This window comes from Hypomesus transpacificus, chromosome 8 (assembly GCF_021917145.1).
Source record: "Hypomesus transpacificus isolate Combined female chromosome 8, fHypTra1, whole genome shotgun sequence".
Classification (NCBI taxonomy): Eukaryota; Metazoa; Chordata; class Actinopteri; order Osmeriformes; family Osmeridae; genus Hypomesus; species Hypomesus transpacificus.
The window spans coordinates 5,078,438-5,104,068 of record NC_061067.1 but is presented as its reverse complement, the minus strand read 5'-3'; the positions used below and the strand labels follow the sequence as shown (position 1 = coordinate 5,104,068).

General features: G+C 50.0%; 1 protein-coding gene across 1 annotated transcript; it reads right to left on the bottom strand.

Moving 5' to 3' along the window:
- Window positions 1-7: 7 nt before the first annotated feature.
- fam49bb (family with sequence similarity 49 member Bb) lies at window positions 8-25,325 on the bottom strand (the record flags this gene model as incomplete). The annotated part of the gene is given in 12 exon segments (XM_047024177.1): window positions 8-196; window positions 368-494; window positions 670-752; window positions 871-968; window positions 971-986; window positions 2,650-2,727; window positions 5,444-5,583; window positions 8,472-8,577; window positions 8,917-9,038; window positions 9,790-9,872; window positions 19,554-19,648; window positions 25,049-25,325. Coding segments are annotated over 10 exon segments (1,032 nt in total), but the record flags the coding sequence as incomplete, so codon positions are not given.
- Window positions 25,326-25,631: the final 306 nt, after the last annotated feature.

Below are 25,631 nucleotides of genomic sequence, written 5' to 3'. Positions count from 1 at the left end.
AAGTGTTTTTGTTCCAGCCCTGTTTCCCGAGACAAACACCTCCAGGCTCTGGTAGGTCTTCGGGGAAGGAGAACCAGGGTGAAAAGAGCCATCCTACCACTGGGGTGTAGATGGAGCCGCTTACCCTGAGAGCGTTGAGAAGACCTTCCACGCTACTTGGAGGCTGGTCCCTGAGGACCTTGATGCAGCCTTTCATCTGAGGAACACACAATGTCACCAGAGATCAGTACACACACACAGTGTTAGACATGTCACCAGAGATCAGAACACACACAAACATCCAGAGAAAGTTGAATAATTTAAATAATCAAATAAATTAAGAAAAATAACTAATCAATCCCCTAAAAATACAAAAAAATGGACTCACGTCTATTTTGGAGGACTTGGCAAAGGCCCCCACAGGATGGACATAGTCGTACAGGATGATGACCCCCACCATGACCCTCAGGCAGAAGGACACGGTCTCCTCACTGGTGAAACGTCTACGATACTCCCTGGCCAGGGACGGGGGCGGAGCCAGGCACAAGGGCGGAGCCAATCACGGGGGCGGAGCCAGGCACAAGGGCAGAGCACACATGTTATTAACTGATCCACAAGTGGAATATGAATTGACCCAGAATTAGATTCATGTCAGGGTTGGCAAGGTGTCAGATTAGGAGGGAAGGTGACTTACGGTGTTTCAGCATGACTTTACACACACTGGCCATAGTGCTTAAACAGTCCGTTGTGTTCTCAATGGGCAAGTTCTTATTCTGAGGAGAGATAATTCAGATTGTTCTACACGTTTCTCATCAATACATCCCCCAGTTCACCCATATCAGTTACAAGTGTGATGTCAAACTAGCGAGTTTGTAAATCGTCCTGTCCTACCTCGGACACAAACTTTGTAGTTCCGTCGCTTAACGTTTTCAACATGGGTGTGGCGTCGGCGTAGAACAGAGATATCCGATTGGCCAGCTCGTTGTTCACTCATTCTCTACCTCTGCCTGAAATGTGCCATTAGCATGAACATATATTCAATATTCAGTCGCAAGGACATCTTCCTGCTTCAATCCACCTTCGTTTTCCAAGGGAGGAAAGCCGTGAATAATTCCTAAAATGTCTGGATCACACCTTAAAATCTCATTACACATGCACTGAATACATTATTTTATATTTTGAGAACAGACACTTCTCGTCTTGTCCAAATGTGGTCAAATACGTTGACAGTGACTTAAGTGCTGAACTGTAGGGAATGCATACTGGCTGGAGGATGGAGAGGGGAGGGAGGGAGAACGAGAGAGAGAAAGAGAGAGAGGTAGAGAGAGAATGACAGAGGGGGGGGGGGGTGAAGACAGTAAAAGGAGAACGAGGTAGAGAGAGAGAGAGTGACAGGTCCTAATAGCCAGCCGTCTGGCTCCATTTGCCTAAGGCATATCCTCGCAAGGGGAATAAACTGCTGGCCGAACAGATCCAAACGTCTAAGTGCGCCTTGATAAACATGGGGGAATTTCACTTCATTTGATTCACTAAAGGCCTATTGAAAAATTCAACATTTCACTGAGCGCTCTCTAGAATGTTTGTGTGCTATTGAGGCTATTGGTGTCTGCTGTGGCTTTGATGTGTGGTGATGTGTACAGTCGAGATATAGGAGACTGAAATGGGACTCAAATCCCTTCATTGCCACAACAATAAAGACACAGCACGTCTAAACCAAAATCACTGCAACACCTATTGAGAAAAACAGGACTAGAAATATCGTAGTTGACTTTTTTTTGTGTCACCTTTCAATTTAGTTTTCAAATTTCTAACTACGATATTTATATCCATTTAAAATTCAGAAATCAAATTACACAAACAGTATGCTTTCAATTGGGTTTCAAATCAGTGGAATCCGTTTCCAGCTTAATCACTGTCAGGCTACACTGCCATCCTCTAACAGCATGTCAGGTACAACTCATGTAGTTAACATACAGCAGGAGGAATATGTAGGTGATAATGGAAGACTTAATTGTGTGGGGTTTCCCTTGTCTTCCAGCTTGTCCCAGGGGTTCAGTTCTGTTGACACCACGGCTGCCCAGGGCCTCTGCCCTCCTCGGGGACCCGAGCCGGAGACACGCTACTGATCTCAAACCAGCTCCTCTCCTCTCTGTAGGCTCAGACCCATGGGGAGGGGGGGGGTGTGTGTGCTAGCGGTCTCAGATCCCGATGTGCAGCCCTCCGCCTTGGGTATGCTCCGGCACACCTCTCAAACATACAACCCCCCCTCACACACACATACACACTACCTCTGGAGCCCACTTCCTGTCTGACACACTCCCCCTCGAGCTGAAGATAAGAGGAAGATCTCCTTCTTCCTTCCTCCACTCCTCTTGTGCTGTTTGACGTCTAATGAGTTACTTCTTCTCAAACATAGCTTTCCTTCATTTTTTCAATTGGGGAGAAAAGGAAGGAAGGCCAGAAGTGAGGAGAAAATAACCTGAGGATCTGGGCAGGGTGACAGTCCCAGAGGTGTGACAGAACAGGAAGGGACACAGAGTAAAGCCACTCCTGGTGGCCATGGACATCACGTCCTGACTCCCTAACCATTGAGCTTGAAGCCCCAGGGTTTGGTTCTCAGGGCTGGGTCGAGAAGGGGGCGGGGGGGGGAGCATGTCTGGCCTGGCTCACCGGTACGTTGTTGATCCTCATACGACTCAGGGTCCTCCGGTAGTAGCTGAAATCATTCTGGATGGCAGGATTTGTCATCTGCAAGAAAGAAGAATGAAATGCACATGTATTCATCAAATGAGAACAGGGCTTGATGGGGGTTGGGGGTGGGGCGGGAGGGGGTGTTAATAAGGTAGCGCACACCGCCTGCGGGGGAACATCGGGTTCTGGATCAAACCTGTCCGTCGTCATGATAGCACGTTTTAGGAAACAGGGCAGAAACATAGCTGCAGGCCAGTCTGAAGCCCACTGGAAACCCTCTCTGATTGCCATCTATTAGCTAGAGTGGGTTCGGCTCTGCGTCCGCTTCTAAAAGGCCGCTGTTGTTAGTGAGAGACAGCCTGCCCCCCCCCCACCCCCCCCCCACCCCCCCCACCCCTCGAAGGGGGCTGGGCAGCGGAGTGATGGGCATTAGTGACAGGAGCATCAACAGTGGGGAGGGCGCCCAGGCTGAGGGACGAGGTTAGCGACACCACAGAGAGCTCCGGGGGCAATGGCATGGGGGGGGGAAGCTGTCCAGAGATAAAACGCGGCACAAGGGTCTCCCGCATACACCACACTTCACACACCCCTTTATTTATTTCAGATATTTCCTTCGGTCAACGAACGTCAAGCGCACAGACACAGGGACTAACTTTCTTTTGGAGGGTTAGAGTCGGATCATCCGCGCTGACGTCTACGACCACCTGTGAAGGCCTTTGTGGCGTTGCAAGAAGACCCAGACCCAGACACTGGGCTTGTGTGGTCCCCCTGTCTGAGCAGCCTGCCTGCACCTCCCCATCACAGACAGACCACACATCTACAGAAGGGTCACCCACACAGCTTCCTGTGAAGAGGATCCATTCACCCTTTTTCCCCTCAACCACACTGACCCTCCCAATAAGCCACGGGCCAATCACGCTGCTCCAATAGGAGACGGCCGGCTAATTAACCCCGAGTTGGCCACATGAGTCCAGAGCCGTGATGCCAGTCGTGTGAGCAGGGTAATCCTGCCACAGTAGACTGGTGTCCACAATCTGTGTGCGCTTAGTGGCCGGGCCAGACAGCCCATCTCGCCAGCGAGCGCCTGAGACGGAGCCCTAAGTAGGTCAGGGCTCACGGGCGAGGCCGTGAAAGATTGATGAATGGCCCTGTCATGCCACCTTGTACCCCCCCCCCCCCCTACCTTCATGCCCCTACCACCCCAGCATGGGCAGGGGCACTAATTGGGGCGGTGCAGCTGAGAGCCTGAGGGGTGACAGGGCGTTGGCGCTGGTGTGCGAGGCTGAGGGTGTATGTGTCAGGATTGGCTAGGTTCAATTCAGTTCAAAATTGCCCGGGCTCACAGAACTATTTCCCTGTCTGGCCTAATAAGCCCAGTGGCAAGGATGAGCTAGCTTTTGTCTGCAGCCTCCACACATCACCACACATCACCACACCCTCCTATCACCACACATCACCACACCTCCTATCACCACACCTCCTATCACCACACATCACCACACCTCCTATCACCACACATCACCACACCTCCTATCACCACACCTCCTATCACCACACATCACCACACCTCCTATCACCACACCTCCTATCACCACACATCACCACACCTCCTATCACCACACATCACCACACCTCCTATCACCACACCTCCTATCACCACACCTCCTATCACCACACATCACCACACATCACCACACCTCCTATCACCACACATCACCACACATCACCACACATCACCACACATCACCACACCTCCTATCACCACACATCACCACACCTCCTATCACCACACATCACCACACATCACCACACCTCCTATCACCACACATCACCACACCTCCTATCACCACACATCACCACACCTCCTATCACCACACATCACCACACATCACCACACCTCCTATCACCACACATCACCACACATCACCACACCTCCTATCACCACACATCACCACACCTCCTCACACGCCTGCTCCATCGACATGCCAGGGATTTATGCTAATTAGAGTTTGCTGTCTGGCGTTCAAACAATCGAAGAGACCGGTTTGCCTCGTCCCTCCTATTGACTAATAAACGTGTGAATGTGAGTGTGTATGTGTGAATGTGTGTGTGTGTGTGTGTGAAAGTGTGTGTGAGCCAGGGGCCTCCATCCAGTGACACAACAGGGTATTATGTGGTCTTACTCCTGCCTTATAAAGGTATATTGTCCATTCTGCCAGGCACCTCAGTACAGCCACATATAAGGACGGGGCCAAATCCAAGTCGCCAATTAAATACTTATCATTAGCTCATTGGCTGCAGCTTAATCGCAGAGGCACTAATTAAAAGGATAATAACGTCTCATTAGGCCACAGAGCTAGCAGCTTATCAGAGGAAAAGTACACGGTGTTCTGGGAGAGGGCCCTACCCAGTGCAGCCCAGCGCTGGGGGGTAGGAGGGAGGAGTCGCTGAGTCTGTGTTAGGCCGAGGTGAGTAGAGTGGACTGGGGGAAGTGGGAGGGATTAGGTGAAGTAAGAGGAAAATGGACACAGCGAGTGGTGTGAGAGAGCGAGAGGGCGCTGCACAGCGCAGGAGTCAGAGGGAGAGAGAGAGAGCGAGAGAGAGAGAGGGAGGGAGAGAGAGAGAAAGAGGGAGAGGGAGAGAAAGGGAGGGAGAAAGAGGGAGAGGAGGGAGGGAGTGGAAAGGGTGAGGGGAGAGAGGGAGGGAGAGAGGGAGAGGAGGGAGGGAGGGAGTGGAAAGGGTGAGGGAGAGAGGGAGGGAGAGAGAGTCTCACCTTGAGCTCGTCAAAGCGCAGGGTGAAGTGCAGGATCTCAGCAAACTGCTTGGCCAGAGCCTGCTCCCTCTCCAGGTGCTGCGTGGGGTCATCGTACGCCTCGCTGGTCAGAGCCCCCAGGAGGCTGCGGAGGGCCGCCTCTGTCATGGAGGAGCGGGGTGAGGGGGAGGACAGAGAGTCACTCTCAGGTTAGGAGCAGATTACAGAGAGGGGGGGGGGGGTGGATTAGGGATACAGACGTGTATGGACGGGTGTCCGTGTGGGGAAATGGTCACTTCAACGTCAAGTCTGCTCAGTCTGGAAATAGGACAAGGCCTGAGAGCAGTACTGAGGGGTGTGTGTGTGTGTGTGTGTGTGTGTAGCATTCTGGCAGCAGGAAGAAATCCCCCTCTTGGGCGGGTGGGGGTGCATAAGGGGCTTCTCTTGCTCAGATGGTGATACAATATGAGACTAATTATCTCAGTGGCATGAGATTAGGCTAGGGGGTGGGGGATGGTGGCATGGCTGAGTTTGTGTGTGGTGGGGGGCTCATCTAGGATTACACTTATTGATGTGACAGTGGATCATTCAGACTGAGCCTGGCTGACACTACAGGACACACCTTGGGACGCATCCTCCCAGATGGGAGAGGGGGTCTGAGCTGAGAGGAGGAGGTCCACAATCTGAACCCACGACAAGAACATGAACACTGTACATAAACCAGGAACACTTCGCTGAGGGTTGAGGTTGATTACACTGTAGGTTCTGATCGGTGACATTGCTTGTGAACAGGACTCCACAAATGACACTTGAAATGATTTGAATACGTGTGTGTGAATGAATATATTACTGGAGGAATGAATAAATAATTCAAATAACCCGCCTGAGATCTTACAAACACCGACAAACAATGTTGTCTTAGTTCATAGTCGTAGTACAGCCTGCGTCCATCAAAGACCACGTTCAATAATTCCCAAACAAGACCACCACACGTGAGCCGATCCCTAATAAGGTCGTTGGCCTACGGCTCAGAGGTCTGCACACAGCTGCCCCTCATTGTTCTCCATCCTTCTCTGCCACATCCATGAACAACTGGCTACAGGAGGATGACCGCTGCCCCCCCCCTCGCCCCCCCCCCCTCGCCCCCTCCCTCCCCACTACTGTCCACTTAAGGTAACCGTGGAGGGAGTGTTTCAGAGCCCAAATGCAAGCTGGCAGGGCAGTGCAGTAAATTGAGCACGTTTGCCGTTCCGTAATGACCCCTCCCTGCCCCGCCTGCTTGGCCCAGCGTTTACGGGCCCGGCTCTGATTAAAAATGGCCTGAGTGGTGCATTTTTTCCCCCTTCCTCCTTCGCCCTCGTCCCAGTCAAAACAGGAGTTCAGATGGGGCTGCTTTTAGAGCTGACGGGATGGAACTACTCTAGCATGTCTGGGGTCTGGGGCGGGGGTAGGGGGCGGGGTCTGGGGGAGGGGTGTGTCTGATCGCATCAGGTCACGGCGGAGCAGGCAAGCGGAATGCTGGCTAGCAGGCTCTTCAGCCCTGCTCGAGGGAGGGGGGGTCAGGTTGGGATGTCCAAACATCGCTGACCCGCCATCTTCCTCATCCTCCAATCCAGGAGAGAGAAGCTTTGGAATAATATGTGTTTTGAATGTTGCGTCATGTAGTCATAGTATCATGTCAGTTCAAATGTGAAGGTGGCTGATACACAACCTGTATCCACAACACAGACAGCTCTGGTGTCAGCGCCATATCCAGATCCACAGCCAACAGGGGACTGGGAGAGGTTGAGGCTGGGGGAACTTGGAGAGGCTGGGGGACTGAGAGAGGCTGGGGGACTGAGAGAGGCTGGGGGACTGGGAGAGGCTGGGGGACTGAGAGAGGCTGGGGGGACTTGGAGAGGCTGGGGGACTGAGAGAGGCTGGGGGACTAAGAGAGGCTGGGGGACTGAGAGAGGCTGGGGGACTAGGAGAGGCTGGGGGACTGAGAGAGGCTGGGGGACTGAGAGAGGCTGGGGGACTGGGAGAGGCTGGGGGACTGGGAGAGTAGGGCTGAGGGCCTGGGGCTGAGACTGGAGGAGAGGGAGAGGCTGGGGCTGAGGCTAATTGGCTGCCTAGCCTCGTTCTGAGAGTGAGGCTGACCCTGGAGTGAGAGCAGCCATGCAGAAGGCCAGGGTGGGAGGTGACCTACTTCATTACATAACACAGGCAGCCTCAGCCCTGGATGTGGCGGGCTGGCAGGCGCGCGGTCTGGCGCCAAATGTGTTCATTGACTGCCGGCTCATCCTGCCGCCGGGATTAAAAGGTTAAGGTCAGGGGCGGGGCTACAGAGCGGGCGACGCCCACTGCCCTCAGGGTCAAAGGCATTGTTGGTTTCCCCCCACTCCTTTCCATATCATCCTCTCTCCTTCTCTCTCTTCATCCTCTCTCTCTCTCTCTCTCCTGTCCCTCTCGGCCTCCTCTCTCTCCCCCCATGCTAATGAGACCTATAGCCTATTCTGTCATGAGGAGTGCAAGGCAAGCATCCCACTGATGAATACAGAGCTACAGGGCCTTACATGTTAGTTCTTGTGTCTCCAAGCCTGAGTGTGTGTGTGTGTTTCTGCTGCTCAGCACACGATTCTGCCGACAAGCACACAGACGGTTAAGGTCATGACTGTAGTGAGTGTGTGTGTGTATGTGTGTCGCATCACTTACAGAGAAGGTGAAATGAACCTCTGGTACAGGTATGTATCTGATCTCATGCATGTGCACAGTGTTTACCACTGAAAGCCACGGGTGAGTAGAGGGCATGTTGAATCTTCTGTCTGTCTTCTACCTGCCCTCTGGGAGGGAGCAAGGAATGTCCTTGGACCTATCAATCTATAGGTTTGTGCGGGTGTCATTGTCATTTTTGTACTCTGACCACGGAGAGTGGAGGAAGAGAAGGAGAGTTTGCAAGAAATAAAGCAGATGGAGGAGAGGGAGGAGGAGAGAAGCAACAGAAGAAGCGAGGGGGAAGGAGAGAGGGAGACGGCGGTAAGGAAAGGAAGGAGGAGGTGATAGCACCTACCTAACCTCTGGGAGAACTCGTAGAACTTCTTGAGCTTGCCCACCAGGGGGACCACGGCAGCCCACGCCTGCTCCTGCAGGGCCTCGTCACTGGGGTTCTGTATCGCCTGGCAACAGAGGATCCAACACAACATCACCATCTCCTTTATGAATAACTCAACACTCTGTCTTTTACACCACGGCTCCATTAACCAATAACTGATCTTGTGTCCCCAGCCGCCATGTGGAAAATAAGATACAATTATTATCTAATCTCATCTGGTGGCTAATTAAGGTGAAAGAGTGTGTGTGTGTACAGTGTGTGTGTGTGGACAGTGTGTGTGGGTGTGTACAGTGTGTGTGTACAGTTTGTGTGTACAGTGTGTGTGTGTACAGTGTGTGTGTGTACAGTGTGTGTGTGTACAGTGTGTGTGTACAGTGTGTGTGTGTGTGTGTGGCCCAGCTACCTCTCGGATCTCCTGGCCGGCTCCCTTGTAGGCCTGCAGCTCGTCCAGGATGCCCTTGGCGTCCTTCAGAACCACGTCCACCTGCTCCCACACCTCGCGCTCCGCCTCCGTGGGCTGGGCGTCTGGGCCACACACACAAGCGTTACTAAGACGGCCAAGCTAATGTATTACAGAATCTAAAAAGTCAAGATGGAATCATGCGGGAGAGAAGGTAAGCCACGCTTGGAAAAGATCTCCACTCAGGAGATCCCCCCCACCCCCACTCATGTGGGCCCCCTCCTTCCAACACAGCCAGCCCTGTGCTGCTGCGGGGCTGTATCTAGGTCATTAAAAACACCTAGGTAAGGCTGAGGAGGGAGCAGAAGTACTCCTCTCCGTAGAGAGAATCTGGCTTTCTAGCGCCTCCTGTCTGCCTTGACGGAGAACTGTTCCTGCTCTGGACAATGAGGAAGGAGCTACAAGATAAAGGTAGACGCGTTCTGAGACCTGGAGCCAAATGTCACTGGAAATAACTATGATATATTATCTGATATTTATCTGGGGATGGAACCAATGAGCTGCACCTAACAACGTTGTAAACCCTCGTGACTGTATTTACCTCAGGTTTGCAGTGCACACACAAAGAGGCTGTTACAGCAGGGAAACTCAAAGTTAAGCAGAGTTGGAGAAGCAGACTGGAGTCTTGAGGCAGAACATGGGGTGGTGGAGGGGTAAGGAGCAGAGTTAAGTGCTTGGGTTAATAATGATTAAATATGGATGAGATCATTATGTGGAGACGGGGAGAGAGAGAGAGAGTGTGTGTAAGAGAGAGGGGAAGAGCATTACATTACATTTACAAGAGCAGTGCTATATAAACTGAAGAGTGAGTCTCACTTTCAAAATCGAGGAAAAAGTTGGGTTCTTGTTCCAGATCTGTGCAGGTCAAAACTTTTAGGAGGTTTCCCATGTTACCACACCTGTAGAGAAACACAGACACCACAAAGAGATATGTGAAGAGAGAGACAAATACTATTTTGAAGAAAGAAAGACAAAGCAATTGAATATTAATAAGGGCACACCACTTACACCCCCCCCCCCCCACTTGTGCCCCTATTGTATTCTGCCTCTTTGCCCCATTACCCATATGAACCCAGTAACCCAGATGTGCCATCACACACACACACACACACACACACACACACACACCATGTTCCCCTTGGACCCTTGTGGTTTTCCTGTGCCCCACAGATGTCAACTCCAAATAGAATGCCACCCCTCACAACAGGGACCACTTTACGGGAACAACTTTAGAATCTACCAAAAGACCCCCTCCTCCTCGTTGGTCTCCTCTTCCTCGCGGTCTCTCGCACACATTCACAGAGAGAAGACGTTGCTCTATGCAAACCAGCACCTTCAATCAACCACAGAGCCCTGTGGGGACACATGCTGCATAGCACCATGGGGCCCCCCAGTATCTGTCCAGCAACCATGAGAACAACCCCAGGCAAATAACTAACTTTGTCCTGCGTTCCCATTGGCCGGCGACAGCAGAGTGTCCGACCCATCAGCTCCAACAGGCCAGTCACCACACAGAAACCAGATGGTCCTACAGTGTAGGTGCAGATAGAGACCAGCGTGTGGAAGGTCTGGTGTGAGAACCCTTCCAATTGAAAAACATCCCACGGTGGAGGCCTTCGAAATGTGTCGGGTACCAGTTCCAAAGTGAGAAGGAACGGTTGGTTCTTGGAAAAAGAGGCCAGAGGGGTGTGTGTGCGTGTGCTGGGGGGGTGGGGGTTACACCACATGAGAGTTGTATCTAGTGTGAGAATCCAGCCCCCCTCCTTCTCCCCCGGCCTCCCTGCTCTCTGTGAAACCCCCAGGTGTGTTACCTGGAAGAACACACGGAAACCTTGAAACAGTCTGAGCCAGAACACAGTTCTTACGGTGGAACACCTCAAGCTGTTACTGTGTTCTACTGGGTCTCCACAGGGACATGCAACACACACACACGCACGCACACACACACACAGCAGGGGGTCTTGGGAAAGATAATGTCTCTCATTCTCACACACACCTAGAGGGATCTAGAGTCTCAGTAAAGATAACATCTCTCTCTCTCTCTCTCTCTCACACACACACAATGTGGGTCAGTCTGATCTTGTGTAAGCAGGATTGACAGTTTGGAAGACTAAGGAGCACCTCCACATGTGGTGATGTTGGGAAGCAGGCCAACACAACCACAACAGACGGTGACAGAGTGGATATGACCAGTGACAGGTTGGTAACCTTGGTGACAGCGTGAATTTGGTGGTGAGATCTAATGGGGAAGAATCAGCAATCAAGGAAGAACTTACTCGCTTACTCAAATAATTGATTACAGATGTTTATGAGTTCAGGCCTGGATTATTGGTCCATCACAGCCTGGTGGTTGAGTTTAATGAATGACGAGGGTATGTTACAGAGTGACTAGAGTAAACAAGTATAGTTTCCATAGATTTCCTTCCTCCTAAAGTAGTAACACTGAATGCAACACTGTTCATTGTCAGGCCTTAGAGGGTGTACGATAACAATATACATCATACATACAGTCTCCTCAGTATCTTAAGCTGGAAGGCTTGTTTGATGTAGAACTGATTGACGACTGCAAGATGACATATGACCTTGACTTAACAGGTGCCACGCCAAGGTCAAATTCATCCTAACAGTGGTGGTTGGAATTTGAAAGATGTGAACATTGTGCAAGGGAAGATGAATCAAGGACAACTGAACGCTTTTCAAATAGCCTCAAAGCTTTCTGGCCCAGGTGTGGAGTAAGACTCCCTGACTGACCCTCCCCCCCCCTCCCAGGACTGACCTGATTTCGACACAGCTCACGGCCCACCAGGGAGGAGCCAACCTGACACCTGCCACAACAGCCGTGCCCTACAGCCCAGCGCTACTACACCCAGAGTGGCAGCCTGGCACACTGCCACCTGACTGGCACCTGCAGGGCCCAGCAGAGGGCCTAGAGTGCCCGCCAGGCAGAAGAAACTAACTTGATGTGAAGGAAATGGTGTGTTGTCGAGGTCAGGCTTAAGGAGGGCTTCTAGTCTGTGATTCAGGTATTTGCATAGCTGGGCTATTAAACAAATTAAATATTAATAATATACCATACAGTATGTGCATAGTGAGTGTGATGGTGATGTATCAGCACATTTTCTCAAATATCTCTCTTTTCTTTTTTTTTATCACACAAAAAAGCATTAACATTTGATTTGAGTAAATTACCCCCTCGAAAAAAAAAAAAGATCCAGCTCCAGCCAAATAGTGCAAGGCTTTCATTCCCAGGTTCACATGCAGTGTGAATGGGCCCTGGCCGCCCTGGCCGCCCCGCCCTGCCCTGGTCCTCAGTCCTCTACTGCCATCTCTCATGCAGTGGCTGAGCACGGTAGCAGTCAGGGCTCACAGAACCACCGTGCCAACGTGGGCACTGCCTGCCCACAGCTCCTCTGCGCCTCAGGAAAACGAGGTCATTTTAAGGACGGGGATTTGTGGGGGCTGCAAGTCCAGGGTAGGATCTTGAAGCCTGGGGTTACAGTCACGTGAGAGATTAAATGAGGCCATGTTTTCCCATTTTTCTCCCTCCACAGCGATCATATTATTTTGTCATGCCAGCAAAAATGTATTTTTGAAAACGGTAAAATTACAGACCTGCAGCTTACCAAGCGAACATGTTCAAGCATAAATCTGTTAACCAGCCCTAAAAGCCTTCATATATCTAGCGGTGCTGCCACATAAAAATTATAATACATCTCAATTAGCCAAAGAGTGTAACCTGGTGATTAAGGGTAATGTGTGGGCTGATAGAGTGGGTGTGTAGAGAAGAGAGGACCGATGGAGAGAAGACACCAAGAGAGGAGAAGAGGGGAGAGACAAGAAGGGAATAGACAAGAGGAGAGACAAGAGGAGGAGAGACAAGAAGGGAATAGACAAGAGGAGAGACAAGAGGAGAAGAGACAAGAAGGGAATAGACAAGAGGAGAGACAAGAGGAGAAGAGACAAGAAGGGAATAGACAAGAGGAGAGACAAGAGGAGAAGAGACAAGAAGGGAATAGACAAGAGGAGAGACAAGAGGAGAAGAGACAAGAAGGGAATAGACAAGAGGAGAGACAAGAGGAGAAGAGACAAGAGGAGGAAAGACAACAAGGGAATAGACAAGAGGTGGAGAGACAAGAGGAGGAGAGACAAGAGGAGGCGATAGGAGAGCTGGCAGAGTAGAGGAATGCCAGTGAAACAGTCAGAGGAGGGTGTGTGTGTGGGTGTGGGGGGGTCATGTCCCCCCCTCGTGGGTGCAGACCCTGGTAGTAGGGGGGCGTCAGCAGGGCCCAGGCTCTAGTGCAGGGGAAACAGGGCGGGGGTGTTGTTGTTTTGGACCCCCCCACTGAGAGATCGCGTGCTCGCAAAGAGAAGAGGGGGGGGTTCGTCTAAGGCCAGGGGGCATTACTTCACAACCGGGTGCCCGCGAAGTGCTCTCATTGGCTGAGCTGCTCTACCCAACCCGGCGCTGTATCCATGGAGTCAAAAAAAGCTGGTGCCATTGACAACAAGCTGCCAGCCAATCAGAGCGGAGGTAAGGGAGAGGAGTGGGTACAGTTGTAGTAAGACTTGAAAGAACATGAATATATTAATACAAATGAGGTAATGTGCCAAAAAACGGCCGGATTAGAGGATGAGGGAAGGAGAGAAAGAGGGGGAAAGGGGGGGGTGCTGGAGAGGATGAAGGAATGTTTACGCATCACCGAGCACCAAGAATTTGCTTAAGCTAACAACCCTCAAAAACTGTTTTGATGGTTTACGTTTTTTAATTATTATTATCAAATAAAAAAATCTTTTTTAAGAACCAAAAGGCAAAATGTCATTGTGTTTATTGAACACTTCCACATTAGTACTGAGATGTTATTATTTTTTTCCCTGGACAGTCAATTTCAGAGGCTATGATTGGTCGATCAGAGGATCAGAGTCCAGACTCCAGAATAGCAGCCGAGATGACAACAGCCTGATGATGATGAGGCGATGAAGATGACGAGAATGGAGGATGCTAACAGAGCCACGCCCATTTCATGTCTCAACCTTTGGATAACCCTCCGAGATGGTCAACCACACACACACACACACTTACACCCCCTCCATATAAAAACACCAGGAGCCTTCCAGGAACAGTGCAAGGCTCTCCATTGCGTTCTCCTACATAAACAGCTTGGGGTGCTGGGTAAGGGAGTACGTTCCACTACTACAGCATGACAAGCCACGTGGCCAGCCTTACTACGGCAGCCCAGCCCTGCCCTGCCGTGGGGGAACCATCACGCCTCCCCCTCGTGTGCCCCACCCCCTCGCCCCCACCCCCGCCCCAGCGCACCGCAGACAACCCGGCTTGATCACGTGGCCGCTGCCGTGGAGTTGAGCACTGGCCTAGGGCGTGGAGACGTGGGGGTGGGGAGAGCATGTGTGTGTGTTTGTCTGAGAGTGTGTGTGCCTGTCTGCGCGTATCTAAACATGACGCGCTTTCGCCTGGCGCTGTATCTGATGAAGATCATGAGAATGTAACTAAGAGTGTGTGAGCAGCGGGAGTGAGGGCGCGGTTGCGTGCCGGCTTGTGCGTGCCGGTGCTTTTGGGGAGGGATTGGGCAGTGTCAGACTGCGGCAGAGAGAGAGAGAAAGAGGGGGAGAGAGACAGAGAGAGAGACAGAGAGAAAGAGGGGGAGAGAGACAGAGAGAGACAGAGAGAGAGAGCGGCGCAGCTTTAAACTTGACCTAGATTCTCTGGGTGACACGCCACATCGCATTAGCCCAGTGGGCCGCGGTCTGGACCCGCCAGAGCTGGCTGACGCTGGTCCAATTAGACAGGCAGAACATTTGGGAGCACTTCCCTAAATGCACGAACAGCCCCTCCATCCCTCCCTACCACACCCCTTATCCCTCCCACACCGACCGCCCGGCAAACTACCCCCCACCCAGCTGACCGAGGGGGCTTACAGGGGGGGCACATGGTGGGGGGAATGGATGGGGTTTGTTTGTTTACGGTTTGAACTGGATCACCCCGTGGCGGCCACGCCCCTCCTGTTCAGGATGCGGGGGTAAACAAAAACCTAATGCCCCCTTCACCCAGATACAGGCTGAATCAAAACAAACGTTTGGGGGCATGTCCGATAAGGATGTGATAGACGAGAGCCATAACAGCACTCAACAACACCATAGCTGAGTCTCTTACAATCATCATCATCATCATCATCAGGCTGGCCTGCTGTAACCCTGCCATACTGATACACTGCACATTTCCCTCAATCTCGCTTAGGATGTAGGATAATACTTTGACTCTTTTTGGGGTTAAAATTCCTACCGTGGATATCAACTCATAACTCCATGTGCAACATGTCAGGATGGACAGTCGAGCCTTCTCTCTCTCCTTCCTTCTCCTCTCACTCATGTTCACTCTGCTCCTCCATTCGTATCATCAGAGGGATCACCGGCTCTCTGAACTGCACCTGAACAAGGCCAGAAACCATGGAAACAACCTCACACACACACACTCACACCAGTCTTCTGGAGAAGGCCTCGTCAGTGGAGAGACAGCAGTGAGAGGCTCTTAGAGGGGACGTTTTCATCAGTCATCCAACATCAATGACCCTCAGGCCGTCACTGAAGCCTCAACATCTAGCTGGAGATATCTGTGAGGAAGGGCTGTGTGTGTGTGTGTTGGAGGGGCTGCGTGTGTGTGTGTGTGTTGGGGGGGCTGCGTGTGTGTGTGTTGGGGGGGCTGCATGTGTGTGTGTTGGAGGGGCTGCGTGTGTGTGTGTGTTGGGGGGGCTGCGTGTGTGTGTGTGTTGGGGGGGCTGCGTGTGTGTGTTGGGGGGGCAGGCAGATTAAAGACAGCTCCTCTAGCAGAGCAACATAAACAATTCCAACAGCATGGGGCATCCACAGCCCTCCTGCCCAGCCCTCCTGCCCAGCCTTCCTCCACAGCCCTCCTCCACAGCCCTCCTCCACAGCCCTCATCCACAGCCCTCCTCCACAGCCCTCCTCCACAGCCCTCCTCCACAGCCCTCATCCACAGCCCTCATCCACAGCCCTCCTCCACAGCCCTCCTCCACAGCCCTCCTCCACAGCCCTCCTCCACAGCCCTCCTCCACAGCCCTCCTCCACAGCCCTCATTCACAGCCCTCCTCCACAGCCCTCCTCCACAGCCCTCATCCACAGCCCTCCTCCACAGCCCTCCTCCACAGCCCTCCTCCACAGCCCTCCTCCACAGCCCTCCTCCACAGCCCTCCTCCACAGCCCTCATTCACAGCCCTCCTCCACAGCCCTCCTCCACAGCCCTCCTCCACAGCCCTCCTCCACAGCCCTCCTCCACAGCCCTCCTCCACAGCCCTCATTCACAGCCCTCCTCCACAGCCCTCCTCCACAGCCCTCCTCCACAGCCCTCCTCCACAGCCCTCCTCCACAGCCCTCCTCCACAGCCCTCATTCACAGCCCTCCTCCACAGCCCTCCTCCACAGCCCTCCTCCACAGCCCTCCTCCACAGCCCTCCTCCACAGCCCTCCTCCACAGCCCTCCTCCACAGCCCTCATTCACAGCCCTCCTCCACAGCCCTCCTCCACAGCCCTCCTCCACAGCCCTCCTCCACAGCCCTCCTCCACAGCCCTCCTCCACAGCCCTCCTCCACAGCCCTCCTCCACAGCCCTCCTCCACAGCCCTCATCCACAGCCCTCCTCCACAGCCCTCCTCCACAGCCCTCATCCACAGCCCTCCTCCACAGCCCTCATCCACAGCCCTCCTCCACAGCCCTCCTCCACAGCCCTCCTCCACAGCCCTCCTCCACAGCCCTCCTCCACAGCCCTCCTCCACAGCCCTCCTCCACAGCCCTCCTCCACAGCCCTTCTAACCATCATTCCACCAGCAGTGTCCTCCTCCCGATAGCTGACTCATGCCGGTCACGACATCGTGAAAATGCATCACAGCCTAGGTGACGTGGAGTCAACCGGAATCGAGCGCCTTCCACCACATCACCCAGCCTCGTCCCACCCAGGATAGAACCGTGTGCTTCTAGGTTTGATTTTTCCGGATTACAGTGGCAGGATTAAGGTGGGGCACGGTGTAAACTGGTTTGAGAACAGGAGGATATTTTGGAGCGGCAGCTTTATTTGCAATGCTCGGAGCGCCATCTGCGGGACGAAAAGAGAAATGCACAGAAGCTGCAGACATGGTGGAGGAGACCACTCCCAAATGATGGGTGCTTCACAGTGCTTCACCCATCAAGCACCCAGAAGAACAGGGCACACACTGAGGGGACAGACAGCACATGGAAAGTAACCTTTATTTTTTCTCGTAAACTGTAACAGAGCCTTCACCTGAGGAATACAGGCCCGATCCCTGAGTTAAGTTTCATTTATATAGATGAACACATTGCTTTTAATATCGTTCTTCAAACTCTTCAGAAGCATACCATTAAAGATCAACCTATGCTTATGGGTATGGGTATAGAGAGACAGCCAAAATGGCAACGAGAGGTGATAAAGTAGAAATATAATAATAACAGCTCTGTTGCCATGCAATTCAAGCAGCTCCTTCAAATATGTGAGATGGACTTTCCAGGTTGATTTACACCTTGTGAATACGATGAAGTAAAGCGAGGAAATGTTGGCTAAGAGCGCCGCCTGGTGCTCACACAGAGCTACAACAGATTATGGATTATATGGTTAAAGAAAACTGGCCTATTTAAGGCAGAGAGGGAGAGAAAGAGAGAGAGGGGGAGAGAGAGAGAAGGGGGTTAGAGAAGGCGAGAGAGAGAGAGAAGAGAAGGCGAGAGAGAGAGAAGAGAAGGCGAGAGTGAAAGAGAGAGAGAGAGAGAGAGAGAGAGAGACAGAGACAGAGAGAGAGAGAGAGAGAGAGAGAGAGAGAGAGAGAGAGAGAGAGAGAGAGAGAGAGAGAGAGAGAGAGAGAGAGAGAAAAGGAGAAGGCAAGAGAGAGATAGATGGAAAGAGAAAGAGCAGCTGCTGTAAGGAAGTAGCAGGCTCTGGGGAGCTGAGATGGAGGGAGAGAGCATGAACCCTCAGTGGTATGAATAATGCAGCTAGGTGAGATCTGAGCACACGCCCTTTAGCTTGGTAGTTTAACCCAACAAACCACTCTCTCTGCCTATGCCTGTCAGACTTATCATCTCCCAGTACCCATGCATGGCTTCGGATAGGGGGGCTGTGGACGAGCATCCATACCCATTACCCATGGGTTAATTGTAAGGAAAAGTAATTTAAGATGTTTTAGTAAACAAAGCATATTAATGACCAACTCAGAACCCAATTGAGACCCCTAAACTGGCTTCCTAAAGTGCAGGCCCATTGAGATTGACCATCTGTAGTGCCACTACTCTACTCTGTAATTGTGACAGTTCTAACACCCTTCATCACCAGCAGGTGGCAGCGTTGCATTGTTGTTACAGTACAGCTGAATACCACAGATCTTTACCTCAGGATCCAGCCCTCCTAGAACTCCTCCTAGCTTAAATGAATCCATTCAGTCACAGTCAAACACCTACTTGCCACATCCACTCAGTCTTCCCATCTCCATTTACGATACACGACTTTCGATTCCTTGGCCTACCTGTCATAAACCGTGCCAAGATTAGCTTGCCGTTCGTTTCGAGTTAAGCTGCTGTATTTACGAGTCCCACAGTCAGCTATAAGGACACCGAGGCAACTAGGGGTTTAGCCTCACATAACTGACTACACTGTGTCAGTTATGTCAGTTATGCAAACTGACAATGAAGAAGTTGTTCTGTGGACAACACCGCTGTCAGTGGAGCCTTCACGTGGGTAAAGAAAGTGTCTGAAAAACAGACAGAGGCCTCAAATGAGTCATTTTTACCATAGAAAACAATTCTAAAGAAATGATTATGATGCTGAACAGCTCAACCCCATCACAAGCTAAATACCTATAAACTTCAAATAAGAAGACAAATCTATGATTCAGGATTTGTCCTTAGTCAAACAGGCCAGCCCCCCTCCCCCCTCCCCCACACGGTCATCAGTCAGGTCTCCAACCATATGGCCAGGTTGGTGACCCTACGCACTCTGGTTACATAAGCAGTGAAGGGAGAATACAGGAAGCTCCAGTATAGCTCAAGCCCGCTCTAAAACCCACGATACATTTGATTTCTGTGCCAAGGTTATAAAAACACAGAAAGGATCTCGACCCTGGTGGGGTAGAGGGCAACAGCGGCTTACTGGCCAACCTGAAAATAGGGCCTCTGTCAACAGGAAACCCGTGACAACATGGAGAGGAAAGGAAGAAGAAGAACAAAAAGGAACTGCAAAAGTGGGAACAACCCCTATGTTTACATCTCCTGCCAATAATTCAAATGATATTTGAACTGAGATACAGTTGAATGCCCTTTGCAGCTTTACATATGATGCTGACAGCCTGACCTAGATGTACCACAGAGACTAGTCAAGGTACACAGTTGAACAAAATATAGAACACTCAGGTTAAGATTTTAGCTCTACAAACTCTATAACTGCTGAGAATGAGCTGCAAGAGTATATGTATACTGTCCTCCTTTGACCGGCTAAGCAGGACCAGGGATAGGCTGGGCGGAGCAAGATGGCAGACAAGGGAGTTATATTTACCAGAAGAGGAGCAGACAGGGTCAGGAGGAGGGAGGCCCAGCCTGCCGGGTGGCCGAGGATCACAGTCCTCCAGCGGAGGTTGGAGTCTCTTTCCTCTGAAAGCACAGGTAAGCACAGCACCGGTAAGCACAGCACAGCACAGCACAGCACAGCTAAGCACAGCTTCACGATAAAAAATGGGCAGCAAGGCAAGTCACTAACAGGTGCACCCTGCTTTTGTCCTTCAGCCGTCTGCCGTCTAGTTGTCTTGAGGAGATTGTGCAGACAGACTAATGGAACACAGATAGACCACACACACACACACACACACACACTTCGTATTAGGTAACACTTCCTCTCATTCAGTGTTTTTTTACTTTGTTTTCCACTGCTCTCTCTGCTTCCTCCTTTGAAGGTGCACTTTACAGAACCCTGCAATTCCATCCTAGGCCGGAGAGGCCCTCTTTAGGGCTCAATAAGTGATCTGCACTCCCAATTTAAGAACAAGTTCCAACTCCCATCCGAATTGTGTCAAACTACAAGCGAAGGAAATTGCTCTGTGCGTTAGGTTTGTCGACACACCTAACTTTAGCACCACTTGAGATTGGAGAAGTGAATACTGAGATGGTGAAACTACAGCCAAGCAGGACTGGGGAAACACGGCCAGGACAGTGGTGTGATGGCATCACGCCCCGGAGACTCCCTCGCTGCCTGCCTGCCTGCCTGCAAACTGCGCAGCCACAGTGGTCTAGTAGTGCTGGTCACGCATGAATGTGATCTGACTCCCTGGACTGAGGCTTCCGCCTACAGCCGGGCTAACTGCGAGAGTTTAAATTGGAGAGACAATCGATGTCGACACTGCATTTCGCAGTGAAGGGATGGAATAGGACGTTTGGAAATTAGCACAAAGCCTCAAGAAAGGTATAAGAACTGAGAGAGGGAATACGAGAGTAGTTAAGAGCTGACGCCTCACTGAGTAGACACACAACATCCTCGCTCACGATTCGGACGTTTCTGCAGCTAGTTTCTGCTTTCTCGGCCTGCTTAGAACGGACACAGAGCTACCGTACAGTGGAACCCACCTGTAACACCGCTTCATGTTCCCATTCTCTTGTGACCCAGCTTTTTCAGCTCAAAGCTAAGCAGCTCTGTTCTAGGCTAAATCCACTGGAGTGGGCTTCACTGGGAATGCTACTTTAGTGACATCTGTGCCAGAATAGCATGGAGTCAGTTCTGCATCACATACAGCTGCCAGGGATTGAAATGGCTGTCAGGCACACAGTGGAGCTAGCCTGGTTCACTGGAGTAGCGTACCGAGGGGGAAGACACTACATTAGACTCATGAAATACAGAGTTCTGGATCATAATTGGTTTACTTTGGCAAAGATTACTCTGGGACGGGTAAATACTACAAATCTAGCCTTGTCCTTTGAATAATCCCCTTTTACCCATATGGGAACGAACAGGCAAAATCTGATCAATCTAAACAAGAAATAAATGTGTAAGAGATGTGTTTGAACTCTTGAACATCAGTGTGCAGCACTCTGGGAGGGCGGGCGGTCGGATAGTGCAGCATGATGTGAGAGCGCTGAGCTGCACTACAGGAGATGTTTCTGTACAGCCTACTGCACAGAACAAGGTCAATATGTGGGACAGCATGTAGGCTTGCTGTAGTCCATGCGTGGAAAAATATAGCCTGAAAAACAAGCGCTCGCTATAGATTAGGATGGTAGCACCCAATAGGGTTACCATGATGTGGAGGTCTGGTGATCCATACTGCAGTCTGTAGGAGGTTAGGCTGCGCTTTGTAATGCTCTCCATCTCACAAACTACCTCTCAACAGGAATGTTATGAGTAGCGCTGTTTTATGGTTGCATCACCATGTCAACAATACCTACAACGTCACGTTACGGTGGAGACCTCATGGCAACGTAACCGACAAAAGGCCCATTTTAGAAAACGGGCGTCAGGGGGTAACATGCTTGGTTGAGAAGGTTTTACCCTCCACTGTGAGGAACAGAAGAAAATGGTCAAGATGTGAAACTAAATGACAAATACACAAGGCAATGGGAAGGGAGGGACATTCAGTCTAGTGTTTAACAAAATCATCCCTAGCTGGCCAGAACCTCAATTTAAAAAATCTAAAAAAAACGAGAGGTTACCGTGGCAACTGCGGCTTCAGTTTCCCCTGCTGTCTGCAAGTGTGTGAGGGAGGGCTCGGAGCCGAGGTGGAAACAACAAACTGACTCACTCCCTTTTATTTGAAGGGAGTGTGGAAGATTGCATTCAAAATAGAGCTGGTTACGTAAACCATAGGGGATACATCTCCTACTGCTTATCTCCAACCAGCTCCCCAACTGACGCCTCATTTCCCTCCTAAACCTCATGCAGATCAGCGTTCAGATAGAACGAGGGGGCTTTGAGACGTCCACAAATTTGTGTCACAACACATTTGTAACAGTAGACAGAGGAGATGCTTCGAGGCATCACCAGGCTTTTTCCATAGCGTTCCAGAAGACGTATACCGAGCATCAGAAACCTGAGGGTGAAGCATTCACATCGTTAACCGTTAAAAAGATCCCATACGAGGAGAAGACAGTCATACTTGGGTAAGAGACACAGTACATGATGCATAAGGTGTACTGAATAAGTAGACCTACGGTTCTAAAGAGGGCGTTTTAACACAGTTAAGCCTCCTTTGATAAAAAGCCCAGAGCGGCCATTATCGAGGTCTCCTTCCTCAGTTCTATAGCTCAGACTATGGAGGATTCGTGCGGGGGCACCGTGGCAACAGAGAGGTGTGAAAAATGACTTTCTGCCCCGCTGTTTTGCAATCTGTGGCATCATCTATGCTTGATGGAACACAGGACTTGTAGGCAGAGGACAGGGCATGCCTAGGTTTGCATCCTAGAGTCAAATAATTACAGCTACCGTAGCAACACGTTGCTAGGGGTTGAGGATGTTCTCTCACTGTGTGTTCCTCATAATATAAATCTCTGTTAGTGAAAAGGCATACGTTAGTTACACATTGAATTTCAACCCAACTTATTTTAAAGGGCAGTGTCTTGCATCATCAATATTGTCACCTTGCAACAAAGCATCCTGGGATGTCGCCCGTCAGTCAGTCAATCCTAAAGTATTTGACTATACATTTACTCTTGTTCCGGTGTGTTGTGTATATGTTTGTGAGCAGTTGTGGGCAAAACAGCTCCTATTTTTCCAGGAAGATCATAGATAATCTGTCCTTATCTTTAGAAGAGAGGGGAGGACAAGTTATTAATAGACAGTATATGCAAAGGCCATTTTGCATGTTTCCATTAGAGATATACCGATTAATTGGCCAGCAATCAGCACTGACAGGTTATAGGCTAAACATTTTATAGTCAGTATTTGCCAACTACCTTAATTGCTGATTGATGACCAATTCAAATGTCTGAAAAGGCATCATGCTTGCTTACAACATGTTTTCAAAGGCTCGGCCTAATGTTTTTTTCTGCAGTCAATGGTAAAACAGGTAAAATTGTGCTAGGCTGCTTGGATAAAGTGAGAACTTTCACACTTAATCAATAAACATGTTTTAGTAGAAAGTTTTGGATCAGGACAACATAATTCCTACTTGTAATATAACAGAAATGTCAAAACAACAAGCCAGCCATTTTTTCACTGTATACCTAGTTTCCATGTGATGCTTAAGACACATGGGTTATGATATGCACAAATACATTTGAATTCCGCAAGACGCCATGGTATCAAATCCCTCAAAGAGAACACTCTCGAAACTAGTGGAATTTCAAAGCAGAATAGTCAGAATCTGAAAAGGTAAAACAACAATTCCCCTACTCTTTACAGGCTGTTAAAAGTCACACAAAAAAAGGAAGTGAGAAAGTTAAGAGGAATGTTCAACCAAACTTGCTAATGGACTCCTTCCATAGCTGGCACACAGTGAGTCATACTCACCACATGGACACATCAAAAACAAACAGCCCCCACTAAAACCAACACTACAACCAACCCCTCGACTGGATCATCTCCCTCTGATCATTCAGTAAGACTCTTAACTAGAAAGTGTGTCTTGAATCTGCACACCAGAGACAGGAGGATGGATACCCCAGGGTTTCTATTAAGCTTTCAGGGAGAGAGGTGAGGCACAGCAAAGGTCTCCACAAGAGAGGGGATCTCAGAACCCCCCCCCCCCCTCCCCTCCTCCAAACACACACACCTCATTAGCATCTCCAGGGAACACTCCGAGAGACTAGAAGTGCTATGAACCCTACCCTTCTTCCTCACATGCATGGGTGAAGTGTGTCAGCATTTCACAGTGAGTTTGGAGCCTACAGGACATGCACAGGCATGTGCTTGAGATGAGCCACAGCAAGTTCACTGCTGTAAAGAGAGCTTTGACATTGCTCTACGTGTGTATGTGCAGACAAAAAACCCACCCAAGTACAGACCAGAGTGCACATCAGCAATATCTATTTCACTTGGCTGAAATGTGAGGTCCAGGAACTCTGGGCATTTGCTTATTCAGCCCAAAAAACAAAGCAAAGCAAGAGATGCAACCCCAGAAGCTATGCGTTAAGTGTCTTTCTAAAATGAAGGGTTATGTTACTTTGAGTACCCCCCCCCCCCCCAAAAGAAAATGTGACAGTGAGACACAAAGTGTCTCAAAAGGTGAACAATACAGCAGGAGAGCCCAATGGCAATTTATGTATAAATAAAATGTTTAATACTAACATGTTAGCTCTTTACGACATGTTTAGCTCTTTAGTATTAGACTTTAAATTGTATTTATACATTCTGCTTTTTCAACTTTTTTTTATTAAGATCCGTATGTTCATTGTGTGCACCTTCCTGCCACAGTAAATTCTGTGTGTGTTAACTTAAAAACCGATTCAGATGTACTACATGCACGTGTTCCATTACATTTGATTTGAAGGTTCCAATTTCTGCATGTTAAAGGCATTACTCAAAGCAGGATATCATCATGTCATGTCAGTATCACAGGTAAACATGGACCAATGTTGTGTGAGAAGTCTATACGGAAGTGATTAATATACTGAAACACACTCAACGGATTTTCAGAACCGTGGCGTGGCGCACAGCGAGATTAACGGTCCTTAATCGGATTCCTTCATAGTACAGTAGGTGAAATTCAACCTAGATTTGAGCTCTCTACCACCACACTATTTGGTGGAAAACAGTACAAAATGTGAGAGCAGCTCGTTTTGCTCTGTCCATACAGTACTAACACATTTATAATACTTAGCCTAGTAAAACAGATCTTTCATGACAAGAATGTGCAATATCTCAAGCAGCAGCATGAGCAACGATCAAAGGTTTAGTTCAACCTTTATGGGTGGTGCAACTGTTGGCAAATACTTTTTTAAGTACCTCCAACTCAAGTTTTCTGGCACACACTTTCTCCCACAGTCTTCGACACATCTGCTGTACAGAATAAGTATACAGTACAGTAGGATAGGTTACAATTGTCAACTGTGTCCGTTCATCATACTCACTTCTATGAATTATGAGACGAAGACCCGCGCTGCTCACATAGCGTTGAAAGGTTACCGGTGCTTCCGACTGTGCGTCTGACACTGCAAAAACACAGAACGCATAGCGAAGAACGACCCGGTAGCTGAATGTATCGCTGCCTCAATTGTTGGGCGTGTTCGAAAAAGTCGAAACTTGGATAGTAGCCTACCGCCTGCCAATACACGCTGACGTCAATAGTAGTCTTTGGCCGTTATGCATCTTATGCCTCCCTGCTACAGGGGCAGCACTGGCTAATGGAAAACACAGGCAAAAAACCTACAGTCAGATGGGAAGTCATCACTGATTTAGCGCCTTCAAAGCACTTTCTTGGGCATAGCTAAGCTATTACTGTTGTTGGCATGCAGGGATAAATAGGGATACAACGCCTTCTTCTATCCAACAACATGCATCAAGCATCATGTAGCCTAGATGCCTAAGTGGTCCTGAGGAAAATGTTAACTAAGTAGACTACGTGTTTGATTCTAGAGGCTCTCCAAAAGCCCTAAATCTTGTCAGTGGGTGACTGTGATATGACTCATAGTGAGAATACAAGGCAAGATGAAT